At 49.9% G+C, this 19042-nt stretch overlaps 1 protein-coding gene across 4 annotated transcripts in view; it reads right to left on the bottom strand.

Moving 5' to 3' along the window:
• CUX2 (cut-like homeobox 2) overlaps positions 1 to 18904 on the bottom strand; it is a 71542-nt gene extending 52638 nt beyond the window's left edge. Inside the window, exon 1 of one of the 4 annotated variants that reach the window (XM_014964745.1) lies at positions 18371 to 18904. In XM_014964745.1, coding sequence (XP_014820231.1) covers positions 18371 to 18457 — 87 coding nt within the window. In that variant the 5' untranslated portion in view covers positions 18458 to 18904. Of the gene's footprint in view, positions 1 to 5536; positions 5565 to 18370 lie in introns of those variants that run through there. The other 3 variants (XM_014964761.1, XM_014964753.1, XM_014964790.1) reach the window with 3 other exon arrangements.
• Between the last annotated feature and the right edge of the window lie 138 nt (positions 18905 to 19042).

Genomic DNA, 19042 nt, shown 5'->3' on the forward strand with positions numbered 1-19042 from the left:
GCAAGAATTTCTGGGCTAATTAAGGAGGCACTAAATTAAGTGCTTCTGCCCATGTGTGACCACCTCCATCCTTCCTCAACCCCATGGCTTCAGGCAGAGACATCTTGGGGGACAATGCCCAATGAGAGAGGACAAAATCATTGCTGGGGCCACCAGCACCACTGGTCATCACGACAGGACATGGGCTAGTTCAGTTGGAAGGGACCACCTAGTCCAAGATGTTCAAAGGGACGGGCCACCAGCACCACTGGTCATCACAACAGGACATGGGCGGGACCACCTAGTCCAAGATGTTCAAAGGGAAAAGACTTCAAAGAAAATGTTTAAAAGCAAAACTCCCCAAGCAAGAAGACTGAACGCAGCATCCGGGCTGACACCGCTTGTGTCTGTAGAGTGAAGAGAAAACCTTCACGTAAACCTCAGGATTTGCTGTAATCTAACGATTTCCATACGTCACGTAAATTTTCTCCAGTTGCTCAAAGGGCATTTGTGCACAAACCCGACACTCAAAATAGAAAAAAAGGTGCTGCTGCGTTTAATTAGACATACTCAAGCCAAATCCAGGCACACGACAGCCTAACGCCAACTTTGTTACAGCAGGGAGGAATTTTACCCGTTTCTACTCAGAATTGTCTATTGAAAAAAAAAAAAAGCTCGTGATCGAGCAGAATTTTGTCAGCTTGGGGGTATGTTCAGGATTCCTCCCTCCAACCCTCCCACCAGGACTCAAAATATCTCCAGGCTTGGCCGGGAGAAAATCAGGGGGGAAGATAAAAAGAAACCTAATAGTAGAAGTGGTTCTTTTTTCCACGGAAAATGCCACTTCTATGAATAACAAGATGCATTTTCTCCAGAAAAGGCATCTCTGAAGATGTTCTCACTTGAAATACTGGGAAAACAAATCTGAACATCTCCCAAAAGAGAGTATTTCTGTTGTTTTATTTTAGGAGGATTCTCTCATGTTTATCGTTCATACTGTTGGTATTACGCCTACCTTATTTCACTCCACAGCACGGGGCTAGTTTATAACATGACATAATAGCTTAACTGTCCTATTATTATATTTTTTTCTTATTTTTATTTTTAAAATCATTAAGAGCAGCTGCTAACCAGCACCGATTGAAACCCCTTATCTTTTTTTCCGGATGAAAGGGGGGGTCTGTTTGTTGTAAGGAAACCAGTTTGCGCCTAGATCAAAGTCTCTGCTGTTTGCTTCGTCGGAAAAGTGTTTGACACTCATGTCAAAGTGTCAAACTATTTCATTACCACGCAAAGCGGAGACACTTTGACTAGAGGAGATAAGATGTTTCCATCAATCAGCATTCATAAACAGCCTCCCCACTATGATTAAAAAAATGAAATAAGGTGGTTTCAGTCACCACGCTCAAACCGTGGGTGCGTTAATGAAGCGATGTAATAAGTAGTAATGGCACAAAAGCAGAGCCCAACAGCAAGGCATGAGCATCCCACGATGCTCCTTCTGGAGTCACTGGCCAAGAGGAAACCTCACTTGTTAAACAAGAAAACAGGGAAAATAAAGAACCACTACCCAAGGGGAGGGTGATGTTGCTGCCAGCTCATCCCACCATCAGCCCTGATGGCCCAGCTTTGAGGCAGGAGTTTGGAGGGTACCCCTGGCCTTGTAGGTGAGAAAGGATGAGTCAAGCCTGAGAAATGCCAGAAAGCCTAAAATCAACCCAGCTCTCTGCCCACGGAAAATAAAATGCATAGGTGGGACAGCCCACACCTTCATCATGTCACAGCCCAGGCACGGTGGAGACGAGGATGCACGAGGGATGGGATGAACCAGAGGAACGTTACAATGCCCTCAAATAAATCATAAGCCAAATGAACTGCAGCCCCATTGGACTTTTTCCATGGGGTGCCACCAAAAACACGCCAACCATACAGCCCTGAGGACCAGGCAGGACTCAGGGACTTCCACAAAGACAAGGAGCCACCTGTGACCAACCTTGGTCCAAGCCAACCAGGACCAAGTCAAAGACCCAGGAGGCAGTTGGGACCCCCTTGGATATAGCAAAGAGAATGGCAGCAAATTGGATTGTGTCTGAAGGGACTCACCACATGCACAGAGTGCTTTTTCACTTGGAATGGACAGAAATTAGTTACAAAATTTAGTTAGAAAGGAAGATCTTAGGTGTCATCAGCATCATCTCCTCTGAAAAGACCACGTAGTTGCTGGTGGTGGTCCAAACTGCTTTGGTGAAACACCCCTAAGATGTGCTACTCCCTATTTCTGCCTGTTCCTCCCAAATCCATTGCTTGCAGCAACATCCGTTCAGGGGCTACATGGTGACACGAGACCACTGGACACAGAGTGCTTGGTGCCAGGAGGCAGGACAGTGTCCCTGCACAGCATCGTCCCACTGACACCACCAAGCTATGCCAAAAACCAGTAAGCACACCGTAAACGGGCTACGGGATCCTCTCAAGGGAGGGCGCAAAGAATATGTTTGTTCAAGGGAAAATAGAGTTGGAAGAAGCAGCAGCCAGTCATGGTGGAGATTAGAGAAAAGCCTGCTTAGACCTGGCCACACTGGAGGAACACTTCATCCCTATGTAAATACTGCCACCGTAACGCCGGCAGAGCCGCCGGCTCCGAGACTGGCTAGAAGTTATCAGCTGAGCAAATTCCACTTGTTTAATTTCACTTTGCCTTCAGGCACATTCACCCCTCTGATTTTCCCTAAACACTCTCACTGGAGGAAGGAGACTTACTCCTCAGGCTCCCCCTCCCGTGGGATCCATGTGGATTTACAGATGCAGAAGAGCGAACACGACCCGCACCGAGGATGCTTCCCGGGTTAATTCAGGTCGGAGATGAGCTCCCGGCCGGAGCGAGCCATTTGGGGCAGGGCTGCAGATCCTCTCCGCTAACCTCTTTGCAAACCCCTCTTGCAAAATTGGTTTTTAGCAAAGCCACTTATCACCTTAACCATCTATCGATTCCCTGACTCCTGGCCAGAGCTCTCAGGATCCAATACGGCGCGGGCAGGAAAAGCAGAAAAACACAACTGCAAATGAGGGCACTAAAGCCCGTGGCCGAGAACACCCTGGAGAAAGGAAAGGCCCTCAACTGCAAGCGAAGATGGTGACCAGAGACTCCCTGGCGCCTTCAGTGCCCTCGTTTTGGGGCAAACGATGCCCATCAGAAAACTCCTGCTGTTATATTTTCACCACGCAGCTGAGCTGGCTCCATCCCACCAGGGCCAAACCCTGTCCCCTCTGATGGGGCTGCATCACTGAAGCTGGAACGTACACGACAGAATCACAGAATCGTAGTGGTTGGAAGCCAACAAACCCACCCCCTAAACACACACAACAACAACCAAACCAAAACCATCCCCCCCCCACACAACATCCCACCACAAACCAATGATCTCAGGCACTAGAGCATGCCCTGAAGAGCCATGTCTACACGTTTCTTAAATCCCTCCAGGGATGGTGACTCCACCCCCTCCCTGGGCAGTCCATTCCAATGCCTGACAACCCTTTCAGTAAAGAAATGTTTCCTAATAGCCAACCTGAACTTCCCCTGGCGCAACTTGAAGCCATTACCCCTTGTCCTACCATCTGTAGCTTGGAAGAAGAGACCGACCCCCGCCTCTCTACAGCTTCCTTTCAGGTACTTGTACAGAGCGATAAGCTCCCACGTGGCGATTGCAAAAGAAGAATAAATAAATAAATGAATAAATAAATAAATCATGACCCTCCACCCCCAAGCATCCTCCTCCAGGGATCACCCAAACCCAAGCTCCGGGAGCAGCCGCCACCAGGACATGAGGTGGGAGCAGGAGCTGACGGCCCCGCGTGCTTCCTGGCAGTATTGATCTCCCAGCAGTAACAGCCAGTATAATTTTGCTTAGCTTCAAATACCTGGCCATCATGAATTCTTTGGCCACAAGGTTATAAAGCATCCTCTAAAACATGAGAAAAAGATTAAGCCTGCTTATAGTTAATAATATACTGTACACTGTCTATCAAGCTGGCTGTTTGCTATTGAGAGCCTACTATTAGACACTTATTTAAAAGGCCTTTCAAGGCTTCCCAAGAAAGTGCAGTTATGCATTTTTTTTTTTCCTGGCAAGAACTACTATAGATAAACATCAATTCACTCCTGCAGATCACAGTCGCAGTAAATAAATTTTTCAGGAAGCTAAGTTCCATACAAAGCCTCCTCAAAGCTCCCATTTCACACAACATCAATGTTTGGCCTCTGAGAAATAAAAAGCTCTGAGGTTGCTTTATCCAGAGCTAAATTATCAATTGTAGCTGCTTAAGAAAAAAATAAAAATAGGGCATTTCAATGAGAAATCAGTGTGGGAGGTAAACAACACGGTTGCTAGATAAGAGACAAAATGGGGAAAAACGAGGATTTTGGTGGTGATTGATCCAGACCCTCTGTGACGGCATCCGCAGCCCCGAATGCATCGGCGTGGCTCTGCACCGGTGAGGTAAGGAGGCAGCAACCAGCTTCAGGCAAGCTCAGCAACCAGCCCTTGTGCTATTTTCTTTTATAGCTTTTTAAAGTAGCAGACTGGGATTATCCATTATAAAGTATTCGTCACCGAAAAAAAAAACCACCAAAAAACACACCCCACATCGGTTATAACCGTAAAAGACGCATCTCCTCAGGTAGCTGCTGAGCTGCTCGTGGAGGCAGGATGGAGAAAGAGCTGCCCAGCATCAGGATTTTGCCAACTCAGACCCTGGGAAGGAGTTAACGACCCATCGGGGCCCAAAAAGTGCTTTTCGAAGCATCTCAGCCAGGATTCAGCCACGGGATGGGAAGGGAGGGCAGGGAAAGCATCTGGGCTCACCTCTACCTAACGATGCCCTTGGCATTTCGGGCATCCCACGGGGCTGCTGCCCGCTGCCTGCCCAATAACGTGGTCCTTGGGGGGCACATCCAAACCCCGAGCTCCGGGACTGGCTGGCGCTGTCAGAGCCAGGACCATGCTAAGACACAGGATGCTCCATCTGCTCTTTAGTTAAATGGATGCTGGGCTCTGTACTTGTTTAATTATTAGCCTAAAAATAAGACTGAAACATAGAAACCCTCCCAGGCTCAGGTTGTGGATCCCGGTTGGAAGAGGGGGGTTCTTCAATAACAGAGCAAGGGATGGGTAAGGAGGAGAGGACTTTAGCCAAAAGGCAATCTGCATGTCCCCTGTGGCTAAACCTTAAACAAAGTCAAATACCCTGCGGTGCCCAAAATTGTAGGAGCTTCATACCTAGATAAATGGCTTAAAAATGAGGGAGGAAGGAGGAGAGGACAATGTGCTGGTCTCGGTAACTCCAGCTCAAATCAGTGCAGGCTTTGGGCAGCACGGGAGGTTGTACCCACCAGCCTGGGAGTGCTGTGAGTACAAATCCATAGACCCAGAAATGAACACCCAGCTGCAAAGGAGCAGCCCCATCCCATGCCCTTCAATAGCAAAGGAAGCCACAAAGGAAGCATTTTCAGCCCTCGCAAGTGCCATTTGCTCCCGTTTTACCCAGGACCCCGGCTCACCCGCTCCCACCACAGGCCCAGCAGAACTGGTCCCAGCGCAGTTTCGGGTCAAATCCTGTCCAGAGCAATGACACTAAAAGCCAGGGACCCATCAGCGATTCATTTACTCAGTGGCTAAACACGGGGGCAGTTTTGAGAGTTAATAAGTTACCAGAGGAGCCGCTGCCTTCCTCCAGCACAAAATCTGGGCAGCTCGCCATTGCCCAACACCCGCCGCTGAAGACCGATCACCTCCATCGATGCTTTCTAAGCACCCGTTATTAAATGAAAACCAGGTCAGCTGCCCCTCTATTCTTTGCAAAAATGTTTTGCTTTCAACGCCTCTCAGAAAATAACCAGCAGATGCTCAACAGAGAAGCACATTTTCCATCACGAAAATAAACTTAATTTTGAAGTCGTGAACTTGTGACACCCATTGCTCTCCTGAAAATAAAACCGCCAGGGATGATATAATATGCATATTTAACCTTCTGATGTCGCTAATGTTTTTAGCAGAAACTGATATATCGCCCGTGCCCACTGACAGGCACGGGAGCCCATAAGCCATCGCTGTGGCTATTAGCAAACACCTATTACCTGGGGAGTTATTTCCAGGTTGTAGAAATGAGCCCTTGGGCTTACGGTACTGTAATAACACCAGGCATTGGAAAGCCCCAAAGGAGACCTCAGAGCATTGGCTGGTTGTTGGTGAAGGTCACCAAATACAGGGGACATGGGTGCCCACATGGGTTGGAAGAGGCTATAGCTCCCAGGGGGGTCAGGAAGCTCATCCCCATCCCTGGCCAGAGCCTTCAGCACACTCTTCCCGGTGCTTAAACCATCACCTCATCAAATCAACAAAACCCCCTATATATTTATATATATAAATTTATAATAAACAACATCTCTCTATATATACATATATATAAATTCATATACACATGTATTTTTGAATAAGAGGCAGCTCTTTCAAGAAAAAAAAAAAATGGAGAAAAAAAAACCTGCCAGGAGCAAGCCCCTACACAGCCATGATCTTAATTGATCCATGGCAAGAGGGAAAATATTTATTTAGGCTAAGGAGCCTGCCAGAAGGCACAAGTTTTAAAAGTAAAATCCCAAAGCACCCAGGGCAAAACCATGCAAATTACCATCATGACCGAGTTCTTATCTATATCAATATCTGCCAGCAAGAGAGCGTCCCCAGCCAGCCCCCGCGGAGTCACCCGTGCTCTAGGGACACTCTTTGCATAACGTTGTATTTACGAGACTTACTTCTTCTGTTATTAAAAAGGAGAGTTTAATTTTCAGGGAGTCCTGTTACAGGGGTTGTTAACGCTTGCTTCAAGCCAAAGTTTTGACCCAGTGGATTCTACTTCCAGAAAAAAAAAAATCCACCCCTTATTTTATGCATAGAAATTTACGCAAAGGAACGCATGCGGTTATCAAGATGCAATGCAATATGTCAAGTTTGGAATGCTTTTTGTACTCCAAGTAATCAAAAAACAATTGGGGGGGGAAAAAAAGCACCTGCCCAAGTTCCCACCCAGCATTTAACTTTTAATGGGAATCCAGCTCTTCTGGTATTAATGATGAAATCAGAATTAATCCCCCTGAAACTTTGCTCGCACCCATGAATTCAGCCAGGACTTTTCCACATCCAGCTGAAGGTTGTCCCCTGCTCTCCCAGTACCCACCAGCTCATCTTGAAGGTGTCTCTTGGTTGGGAACACCCTGCAGGGATGCTCGGGAAGAGGTGAGCCAAGTCCCCCCAAAGTGCTTTTATATGTAAGATTTGGTGATTGGTAAGTAAGTGTTTTTCCATCGATACCAACAGATAGCTAAATCAAAGCTCTAGCGTGCCCTCGGATCTCTGAAACAGCATCATGGATTTCCTACCCAATCAGTAGATGAATCAAATACCTGGTGTGAGGCTGCAGATCATCCCGACGATTTATTTTGGGGGAGCCAGGGCGAGGGAAGGCGGGGGGCAGGCTCCAGGCCCGGCGAGGATTTGCGTATTAGTAAAAACAAACAATCCTGTAAATAACGAGACCCTCGTCCTGTCTCCACCACACTACTCTTATTGAGTGAGTCAGATGTTCTGCTGATTAAAAATTGATCCATTTCAAAATCTAATCAACAGAATAGGATTCTTTCATATGTTATCAAGGCAGCTGCTGACAACAAAAACCAAACCTGTTATTAACCCATGAACCCCGATGACCTGAACCTGGCTGGGCTCTGCAACTGTAAATTATTCAGTAGTCCGAGAGCAATACCCGTAAGCCTGATGAATTTACGCCCCGACCGGAGCCGGTGGGGGTTAAAGCCAATATCACAGACCCAGGGGGTCCCCGGGGACGCGGTTCACGACACGCTGCCACTCTGTGTCATGCCTGGGAATACATTACCAGCTTCGCCTTGCAAATGTCTAGTCCTTTTTTCTTTTTTTTTTTGGTTTTAAAATGACTTTCTGGATTCAGCACGGCACCATAGGGAGCAGCCCCACGCCGGTGGTGCAGTGGAGCCCAGGCAGAGGGGTGGGAATGGCAAAGAGCCATGGAAAAAACACAGAAATTGGGATTTTTTTTAAATTTAAATCATTATTTTTAAGTCCTGCTCGCATTCCTTGCCCACACTGCTCAACACGACGATGGAGACACCACACTGGGATGATGCCACCGCTGGGTGTTATCCTGCAGGTTGCCTCTTGGATCATGTTTTACGGGTTGGTGACGTTTCTCTGTGGTCACACCATACCCAGGGGTCACCCAGCTGGCACAGACCAGGCTTGGCTCCACTGGGGCCCCAGCACTGAGTCCATGAGCCTGCACACCGCACTGCACCTCCCCCAGAAAAAAATCCCTGTTCACCTAGAAGCAGCCAGGACCCAGAGAAAGCCCCAGCCTCACCAAAGGCTCCAATCCTGCACCTCCAGAGCAAGCTGGGATCACCACTGGCGTCATTTGGCTTCCCAAATCTCAAATCAACATCTTTCTGCAAGTTTAGGAGAGGGAGAAAATAAGTAGCAATAATAGTTTGATGTTCTGGGGGCAAAGAACCCCTACCCAACACTGCTGAACGTTTGATTTTCCACCCCAAGCTGCCCAAGTGCCACCCCAGCCACCAGTACCCAGCCTGGTTTATCCACCCAGTGTAAAGGCTTGAAGCAGAATGGGGAAAGGTTGGCACCACAGAAACCAAGCTCGAAGATAACGACGGCTCTTCTCTTAAATCGTAATACATTTATAAGTTTAATGACTCTCTGACCTCTCCTTAAAGCCCAAATAACCCCTGGGGAGGCCCCTCAGAGCGGCCGCAATCGATCCCGGCTGGGCTGCCACCTCCCAGTGAGGGGTTCCCCTGGGGATGCTCCACATGTCAGGTGGGAACCATAACCCTTCCCATCCCCCCAAAAAACCTTCTGGGTGCCACCCCAGACCTTTTCCTTTGTATAATAACAAGCCATCACCATCCTTCACCTCACAACCTCAGAGAAACCCAGGGGACCCCAGCTGGCATGGTATGGCTAGAAACACTAAATATAGTAAAAAAAATAGTCAATATCAAGTCCAAAAGCACTTTAAAAATAACCCAGAGAGCCTTTGGCAGCAGCAGAGCCCACAGGGATGCTCCCTGGCTGCCCTGGAAGCGAAGTCCAGGCTCCCCCCTCCCCAGCAGGGATTTGGGAGAGCCGTGCTCTCCCCGGCACGCCAGAGAGGCTGGAGTCACAGCCCGTCCCCACGGCCCCGACGTCACCACAAAGACGTCACCTCCATCGATTTGGGATCCAAATCTCAGTGGAAGGCGTCGGGGCTGGGGGTGTGAGGGCAGGGCACAGCCCCCTCTTATGCAGGGGTGGGAGAAATACAAAAGCATCAGGAACTGGCACAGGGTGCCATCCCCACCAGCAAAAAAAATACCACAAGCAGAGCATTTTTGTCTAGTTTTTCCCTTCAAAGCTTCTCCTTTTATTTAAAGGCTTTGGGCTGGACATCCCCAGGCTCTGGAGTCTGAGCAGGTTAATTGCCCGTGTAACTCTCAGATTGGGGCTCTACAAGCACCCCCGCTGTGGGGTACCCAGACTAAACCCCTGGCAGACAGCAGCCCCACATCCATCCTCACACGGTGCTGCCCACCCAGCCCCAGGGCTCCACGGTACCCCCAGCCAGACCTCCCTGTGCACTTCAGCAGCAGGGATGCTGCCAGGTGGGGTACCAGAGTCATTCGGACCCAAAGAACGCAGCAGGGTTTTGCCTCTCAGTAAGTCAGATCTTCCATCTAATTTCATCATAATACAAGGTAGATATTGGAAAACGAGTCTTGGATGAGAAACTGAGCACAGGATCCCAGCCCCATCCCGGCACAGCCAGCCATTCCTGCAATATGCAGGGATGCGCGTAAACAGCCGCCGGTTTGTCTCCATCACCACCACCACCACCATCATCACCATCACTGCTCCTGGGGCCACGGTGGCTCCACTGGTGCTGCTGGGGGAGGCAGGCTTCACTGCTCCACTGGTGCTGCTGGGGGAGGCAGGCTCACCCGGCACCGGCCATCCACCCCTCCGCTCCCTCCTCCCTATCTAATAATCACACTTGCGCGAAGCTGTTGCCGTACATAAGGAAAAGAGAAAACATCCTTGGAGAGCCTAACAATCAGACAATTTTTAAGATCATGGAGCATTAAACCATTCCCAATAGGGTTTACTAATCAAACAGCCAAATCCTTCATAACCAACCAATCCCTACAGAGCAATTAAATCCTTCCCCTTTAAAACACTTGGCACGCCGTCTGGGGAGAAAAAGAAAAATTTGCAAAATTCATTTGATAAATTAACCAGGGAAAAGAAAGAAGTGAATCAAGCTTTGTTCTTTTCATTTTTTTTAATTATGGAATTCACAATGCCTGAATAATGTTTAATAAGAACTATGAAAATTCCTAACAGTATTACAACACAACACAAAAGAATTAACCTGGTTACCGTGAAAAATTGCATATTTAATTAAGAACAGAGAGTTCAAAACTATCCAGAGATTTCAAAAGTACCGTTGCCTAAGGGGCTAAATTACACGCTCGCAGTGCTGCTAACAGGGCTGGAGCGCGCAATCATTACCCAAGTGTCCCCATTAAGTGACAATGGGCAGATGACATCAAATTCATTTCAAAAGCAACAGGAATTGAAGCATTCGCTTGGGTAGTGGAAGGGAAAGCGACTATCCTGCTGGTATAAACCAGACCCCTTGTTGATAAAGGCAATAATTAAAGAATAATGTTAATTAGCTGCTTTTATTTGAAAGAAAAGTGTGGTGGCAGGAGACACCGCTACCTCTGCGGCGTGCGCCGAGAGGAGAATGGAATGGGCAAAGCTGCTGGCCCTGGATGGTCACTGCCATCCTGGATGCCAGGACATGGTGCCAGAGCCATGCCCAGGCTGGGTCCTGCTGGCCCGGGGCATCCACCAGCCCTCACCTCTGCCCGGGCTGGGGTTTAGGGGAGGTGGGAGGTGGTTGGGACCAAGGGAGCACAGCCCATCACTGGTGCTGGAGAAAGGGAACCGGAGCAGCACAGCCAGGGCATCCCGCTCCCACACAACGAATGTGGCACCAGCAAATGCTCACCTGGAGAGAGACCCTGTGGAGAAGCCTCCACCAGTAACTCCAGTGCTGAATTCATGGCCCAAACGTGCTGCTGAGGGGAACTCGTGGGACCCAGTGTGATGCTCTGCCAGGGAGGGTGGTGAGCCACCATCCTGGGGGTACGGCAGCGGTCCCCAAGAGCCTTCCTCCTGGAGGGCACCATCCTCCCCATCACCCCCTTCCAGCTGCCACACACTGCTGCATCACGTGGGCATCACAGGGGGTTTTTAGCACCACCATGGTCCCCATGGTGGGGAGAGCTCACCATTCCCTGGTTGCACTGCCAGACCCCACCTCTCCCCCCTCCACCCAGAAACCAGGGGGAAGAGAGGGGTAATAATTACCCAGCTCCCGGGGATGAAGCAATGTTTGCAAACCTCTCCGAGAGCCGCAGACGAAGGCAGCTCTCTCTCCCTGTCGGCGTGATTAATAAAGAATAAATGTCCTCTGCAGCCAGGCTAAGCAATAACACGGCGGCTCCGGCGCCGGTGAGCGGCTGTGCTTACACCGCACATTACAAGACCCGCTGCCAGCACCAGGTAATACTTTATTATGTTATCCCGACGGAAGAAAACAAAGGATGCCCAAGGTCCTGACTTCGGTGTAAAAACTGCAGGAGCGTTACCAAAGGCAACGGCAGCGCGCTCGGAGCGGCTGACGCACGGCACAGCTCCCACCAGAGGAATATTTACACGGGGTTCAAATTGGTTATTTACTTTTTTAGAAATCCGTGTTGCAGAAGAGCTCGCCAGCACGCACACGCCGAGCAATTAATATTAAAAACGGCCACGCGTTAGCGGCGAGTCGCTTAAACTGCAGCTCGATCAATACTCTGGGGTCCTGTTGCAGCTTTGGGGAAATCATTAAGTGCTACACCAAAGTAGTCAAAAAAATAATTACACAGCAAGGCTGTATTACAAAAAAAAAAAAAAGAGGAAAAAAAAAAAAGAAAAAGAGCACCGAAACCATTTTAGAAGGAGGTGTCAGTGTGTTCAGCTGCATGAAATCGGGAAGCTCAACTTAAAAGAAAAATCACCAATGGTGGGAACACCGCAAAGGAGCTCTTTGACAGACATGGCCAAAATAACTCAAATATACAGGTGAAGTTGAAGGAGCCCATCATCAAAAGCTGCCCTTCAATGGGGTTCCTGCCTGGGAGCCTGGGGTGAGCAGTCATTGCCCTCCTCATCCGGGGCTCCCCACCACCCCAAACCCGAGCCAGGATCTGCCGGGGAAGGGGCGGATGCTGCTGCACCCCTGCTCATTAACCAGCACTGCGGTAAATAACGAGCACTTCAGCTTTCCAGGCTATCTAAGCCTTTTGGTTGGATTTTGCTGATGACCCCCTGTGGCTGGCGGCTTGCTGGCTTCGAGAGCTAGTTCTTCATTGCACTGATAGAGCCTGGACCTCTTTGCAGAGATGCCCTCCCCCACCTCCCCCAAAACCCTCAGCATGGGCAACTGAAATGGCACACACAACCCTTTGGAGGGTCCTTTGCTTCCAGAGATGATGGACAAGCCCACAGCCGTGCACTCTGGGCATGGGCACAACCACCACAATCCTGCCAGGATCTTTTTTTGGGGGCAATTTGCTCCAAGATGCTGGTTTGGAAGAATATTCCAGCCCTTGCGTTCCAGAAGCAGGGAAACTGAGGCACAAAGCCATGGCCCAAAGCAGCAAGCAGGTGCTGGGGCAGAGCCCAGCACAGAGCATCACAGCTGGTTCACTGCATCCTGAATTACAGAGATTTCTCAGCTTGTGATGGGGATGGGGACACAACATCATTATTTTACAAGGGGGGCAAGAATCCTGCGTTTTAACCCTCCCACAGAAAAACCCAATGCCTCATGCTCAGCCCCATCCTCCCCACCCAACCAGCCTGGAGGTGACGGAGTGAAGCACCCACAGACCCTGCTCCCCTTGAGCCCCCCACCCCATTGCCAAAGCCAAGCCAGGAGAGGAAGATCTCAGCAAGGCAGTGATTTCCAGCAACCCAGACCCTGCACGGGGCCAAATCCTGCTTCCCAGGATTTGCTGTCTCAGCAAGACACACCAAAAGCTGCAGGAAAGCATGCACTAAAAAAAAAAGTAATTAAAGAAAACTCAGTCATAGATCCTAATGCAACACGCATGAGAAAGTGTTACAAAAGGGGAAAACTTTTTAATAAAGTCTGCAAGTATATATTCCTCCTTTATCAACCTCAAGATTTATTGACCCGAGAAGCCATATTGACTGAATAAATCTTGATAATGACCCCAGCAGAAGTCAATACCTGCTTATTATCTCCCAAGTTGGGGAATTACATCTTTCGGTAATAGGAGCAGGATGGTACAAAATGTTCTGAGAAACTTCACCCAGGCTTTCTGGGGGGGGCAATGGATGCCTCTAACATGCCTTTTCCAATCCGAGGGGGACTCTGCTACACCATTAATACAGCGAGTGAGCTGCGGTGTGGTTTCTCTCTTGCCGTCTGGCAAGGGGGGAGCACAGAGCATCACTTTTGAACCCGAAATTCATTTCAGGCTGTCGTAGGAGGGGGATGCTGCAGCTCACCATCGCCCGCCCTCCCTCCCTGCAAACAATGGCCCCGCATTTTCAATTTGCCATGTCGTGCCGGCAGCTCCTGGGATAATTCCCTGAAATTCAAGATGTGGGAAGTCCCACAGCCAGGGATGTACAGGGCTGTGATTGTACCAGGGCCCAAGGGAGGAAGGGAGCAGCATCACCACCGTCCCAGGGGACAGGCAGCCACTACTGGGAACCCAAATACACCATTTTTCTCCAACCAGCAAAACCAGGAGGGGAAAACGGGAGAGGAGACGGGCCACGCCAGCCCCCAAATCCTTAGGCAAGCAAAGCTTTCTGCATTTAAAAATGGTGCTTCTTTTGCCAACAGTTAACTTTTCCGTTCAGCAGAGAAAACAGTAGCTATGGGATCGGCGCACACAACAATTATGCCTGCATTTTTATTTGAAGTCTCTGCAGACAGCAAGAAAAATTAACTGAAGGGAGCAGCTCCGGTGCCAACATATGGAGGGAGATGAATAGCGAGTTCTGCATGCTCCGCTGAGGTTATCTAGTTAAGCAAGTACCTCCTAAAGGACTCGCAGGCTGGGAGTGTACTGTTTGCTTAATCTGGTCATAAATAATAATACGGATCACCAAACGTTTTAACATTCAGCTCCACCTGCAGCACAAAAGCCCTGCTGAGCCCTGCCAAACTCGCCGCCCGCGAGGCAGCAGGAGATGACAACGCAGCCCGGGGACCCCAGTGAAATGGCTCCCCTCTTGCCATCGAGCCACGCAGGGCATCGGTGCAAGAAGTTCCCCCGCTGCCCCAGATGGCCCAAATTGGGGACAACAGGCAGCTGCCTCCACCCCATGAACCCCCCCCTCCATGCTCTCCCCCATTTCGGTGGGCACGGCAGCCCCAAGTGCTCCACTCGCTGTCCCCAAGCCCATCTCCAAGCTGGATGAAGCCACCAGGAGGTGACAGGGCTGACACCCTCCCCTCCGCTCCCACAAAATCAAATCCTATTTCCATCCCTGTCCCCTATTTGCCTCTTGGTCACAATCGCTTCCCCCCTCCCGACCCCCTCTTCCAAGGCCACAGAGACAATCCACTAAACTGGATCAGGAGGCCAGCGCGTAGATCTCTAATGGGCTGCAGCACGCACACAATTAATTAATGGATTTATTAATTAGGGAAGAAGTCACTCTTCGGGCTGGAATTGGGGTCACCAGTTTCTAAAGTGAGAGCTGCGGAGCTAAAGATAAACTCTCATTTTCTGCAGCTCTCTTCTTGTCTGGCAGCATCTCAATTATTCAGCCACAGGAAAAAAAAAGAAAAAAACCACCACATTTCACTTCAGGAACTTCATGGTCCAACTTTCTGCCAATGCACAGAACTGAGACCCAAGAGCAGGTGGAACCAGGAACATGGCCCATCTCGTTCTCCTCTTCACAAATAAATTGGAAATATTGGAAATATCAAGTACTTGCTTTTAATGAAGGATTTGTGGGGGAAGAATGGGATGCAGGACGGATTCTGCACCTCAGCCTGTCCCAAAGAGGGAGCTGTGATGGAGGTGTGGAGGAAGGGGACACCACAGAGTGGTTACTGATGGTGACACCCCAAGACACATGGGTCTGCTGGGAACACACAGGTATCCCAGACACGGAGGTTTTAGCAGGTCATGCTGGAACATCAGCTACACTTTGGTGGTCAGTTCAGCTGAACCTCCTTGGTGCCACATGGAAGGGACAAGCATTTCTAGCTGCCATAGCCCTAGATCTCTAAGGAAACAGGGCCCTGGGTGAAGGAAAGAAATGTCACTATGTCCCTGCCAAGAGATGGGCTACAGAGCACAGTCACAACAGGAGACAGCAGAGAATCCACATGAAGAGCATCATCATGAACAACACCCTGGGTACTGGTAACATCTCAAGAAGAGCACACAACTACCAGACAACCCAATCCTGAGACAGGCATCTGCAAAGAACCAGGCTTCATTAGTACCACTGCTCCTAAATTCCCATTAATTGTTTAAACAGGACAGTTCCACAGCCCATGCCCAGACACACGAGGAGCAGCTAGAACGGAAACAGGGCCCTGGGTGAAGGAAAGAAATGTCACTATGTCCCTGCCAAGAGATGGGCTACAGAGCACAGTCACAACAGGAGACAGCAGAGAATCCACATGAAGAGCATCATCATGAACAACACCCTGGGTACTGGTAACATCTCAAGAAGAGCACACAACTACCAGACAACCCAATCCTGAGACAGGCATCTGCAAAGAACCAGGCTTCATTAGTACCACTGCTCCTAAATTCCCATTAATTGTTTAAACAGGACAGTTCCACAGCCCATGCCCAGACACACGAGGAGCAGCTAGAGCCCCTGGAAAGCAGAAGCCACTTTCACATCCCCACAACGTTCCTTGGCCAGCCCCCAGCACGGGCTGCACTTACACAGACCCTGAGATTTCAGCTTGGAAAGACGAAATCCCACCAAACTGGGGGCACCCAGAGCCCCTCTGGGCTCCCCCCTCCTCCCCATGGGCACAACACACATGAGCACCATCCCAGAGCAGGAGCGGAAACAGAGAGTGTTGGGTGCTGGAGGAAACTGGAAGATCCCACCAGTCTCTCTGTAAGAGCCCTAAAAACCACAGGGGACGCAGGGAATTTGCAGAAGTGAAGTTTTCCACCCCCTGCTCACAGCCCCAAAACCACCTCAGCCTCCCCCCAAGGTTATCCTGCCCATGGGCTGCTCTGCAGGAGTGCAGTTAAGTTTACTAGTCCAAGCTCCAGGAATTAAGCTTCAGCCAAGAGGACTGATAGCTTATTTACTGCTGTCATCTATATAAAGAAGAATTTTGACACATTGTTAAATGATAGCACATTTAGATAAGTCAAGCTGTCATATCATTTAATGGATGTCTAAACTCCCTCTGTAGCTGATATGTAAAATTTATGCACTTCAGAATATCATAAGGTTATAATATTTTAATCACATCCACATATTATTTTTTTCTCCCCTCCCTCCCCTAAACTTTGAACAGCAAAACCATTCCAGCAGCCACACGGCGCTCCCGGCACATCACCATCCGGCAGAGCCGCCGCCGCCGAAGTTTCTGCCCAACTCCGCTCCGGCACGCGGAGAGCATTTACATTACAGGAAATAAAACGATGTGCATTTTATTTGACGAACCAAACACTGGAGCCGCGTAGCCAGAGCTCATCTGCATAATGAGATGTGAAGACATTTATAAAAGATGGCTATAATCGGTCTCTCTCCCCTCACTTGCGGCTGTATTTATTATCCCAAATCAGCAGCTCGCAACTCTTCCCATTTTTTTTTTTTTTCACATTTTAACACAGAACGGGTTAGATTAAAACAGCATCCAGCACGCAGAGCATGTAATCCATACAATGCTAACCGGAACATAATAAACCCAGAGCAAATTAAAACACAAAAAACCCATAAAGGTATGAATCCCGCTATGGCTATTATACACAAGAAAGCTGTAAAAAAAAAATACTGCATTAGTAATGTACACAATAAAACAATCTCATAACCCAGTGAAATATGTCTGGTATTATCTTTGATAGAATTTTATCTCTTCTCATTTCCGAGACTATTTGCTGTAAAAAGGCTCAACGCCCGTTTCGATCAAAGTGCTGCCGAGCAGCACATTATCTGCATGTTTTACATATGCCCACCATTCATCAGGGTTGCTCAAACTCTGCCATTCCTGGCCAGCCCCAGGCCAGCCGAGCTGCTCAGACACATGCATTAAAAAGGAAGAAAAAAAAAAAAGAAAAAAGCTCTTGGAAGAATAATAAATGGATTGTTTCTCTTCCTTTTTTTTTTTTCCCCACCTCTCTCTTTTTTTTTTCTTCTTTTTTTAATAGAGGGCATTAGGCCAAGCTGGCACAAGGTCACCTTTCCCACCGTGATCCCGGCGAGGCGGCAGAACTGCTGCCTGGACAGAAGTCAATCCCCACTGCTCCCTCTCCAGCTCCGCACCCCACCACGGCCCCCCGCCAAGCAGAACGGGGGAGATGGAGAGGTGCCCACCTCCCAGCCCACCTCTGCCTCCGGCAAACTCGTCCTCATCCCCCCCTCCTATTCCCAACAAACCCACAGAAAAGTAGCTGCCAATATTTGTCTTTAAATAAAGGTCTGCGCGCACCCAGGAAAAGTCATTAGCGTGATGTAGCGAGGAATGCTTTTGTATCCCAAGCGCTTTAGACCCGTAATCCCTTTCCGACCACAATGCCAGAAATGAGCAGTCGTGGCAAACCGACCGGCCCTGGTACCTGCATGACTTTTAGGGTCACCTATCACAGATGTAGCACGTAATCTCCTTAAAAGCCAAAAATGTATTAAACGCTGGAACTGTTGATACAGTACCCAAGCCCCCATAAATCGCATTTCAATTTGTTTACTCCCCTACGAAGCGTGCTGCATTTTAAACTCCGTAATATCCTACAGGGATAAACCCCCATTTAATATCCATGTAAATGAGCGTTTCGGTTTCTGTAGCTGATCCAGGTTGGGTTTCATCCCATTTATTGTTGGGAGAGCTATTGTGTTAATTACCCGCCTCCCCGCCACAGAGGTGCCTATTTAAGGTCACAAACTGTCAGCATCCCCCCCCTCCCCGACAAACCTTCTTCTCTTCTCGGCGTTAACAAAGGACTTACCGTGAATTTCACAGACCGAGGGCACCACGGCGGGATACGGCATCCGTGACCTGCCCAGAGCCACAAAGGATCTCTCTCCCGCCGCATCCATCACAAGTCCCGACCGCCGGCCCCCAGCCCTCTCCCCGGTCGCCTGGCTGGACCACCGGCCGGCCGATGCCGCTCGCCTTCCTCCCTTCTCATTCAAGGCTGACCCAGCCCCAGCAGCACCGGAACCGCCAACCGGCCCCGAATAACAATAGGAGAGCGGCGGGGCTCCGGGCAGCCCCGCTCCGCCATCCCCGGGGGTTACCGAGCATCCATCATCTCAAGAAAAAAGAGTCTCTGCCCTCCCGGCGCCGGGCTCCAGACACGAGGGGAGGGGAAAGGGGTGGGGGGGGATGCAATTACACAGCCGGCCCCGTTACCGGGGAGGGGGGGGGCGGCGGAAAACACACCGGGGCCACTTTACAGCCCGCGGGCACCTGCGGCTGCGCTCGGCGGGCGGGGACCGTAAGAAACTTAGCGGAGCGGCGCGGGGGGGATGAACGACACACACCGCGCTCCCCGCAACTTCATCCCGCGCAACTTCCCTCCCTCCTCTTCCTCCCTCCCTCCCCTCCCGCCGGGGCGGAGCGGCGGCCGCCCCCCACCGGCCCCCCCGGCCCCCCCGGGGGGGCGGGGCGGGGGCCG

This window comes from Calidris pugnax, unplaced genomic scaffold (genome assembly GCF_001431845.1).
Source record: "Calidris pugnax isolate Ruff unplaced genomic scaffold, ASM143184v1 scaffold32, whole genome shotgun sequence".
NCBI lineage: Eukaryota > Metazoa > Chordata > Aves > Charadriiformes > Scolopacidae > Calidris > Calidris pugnax.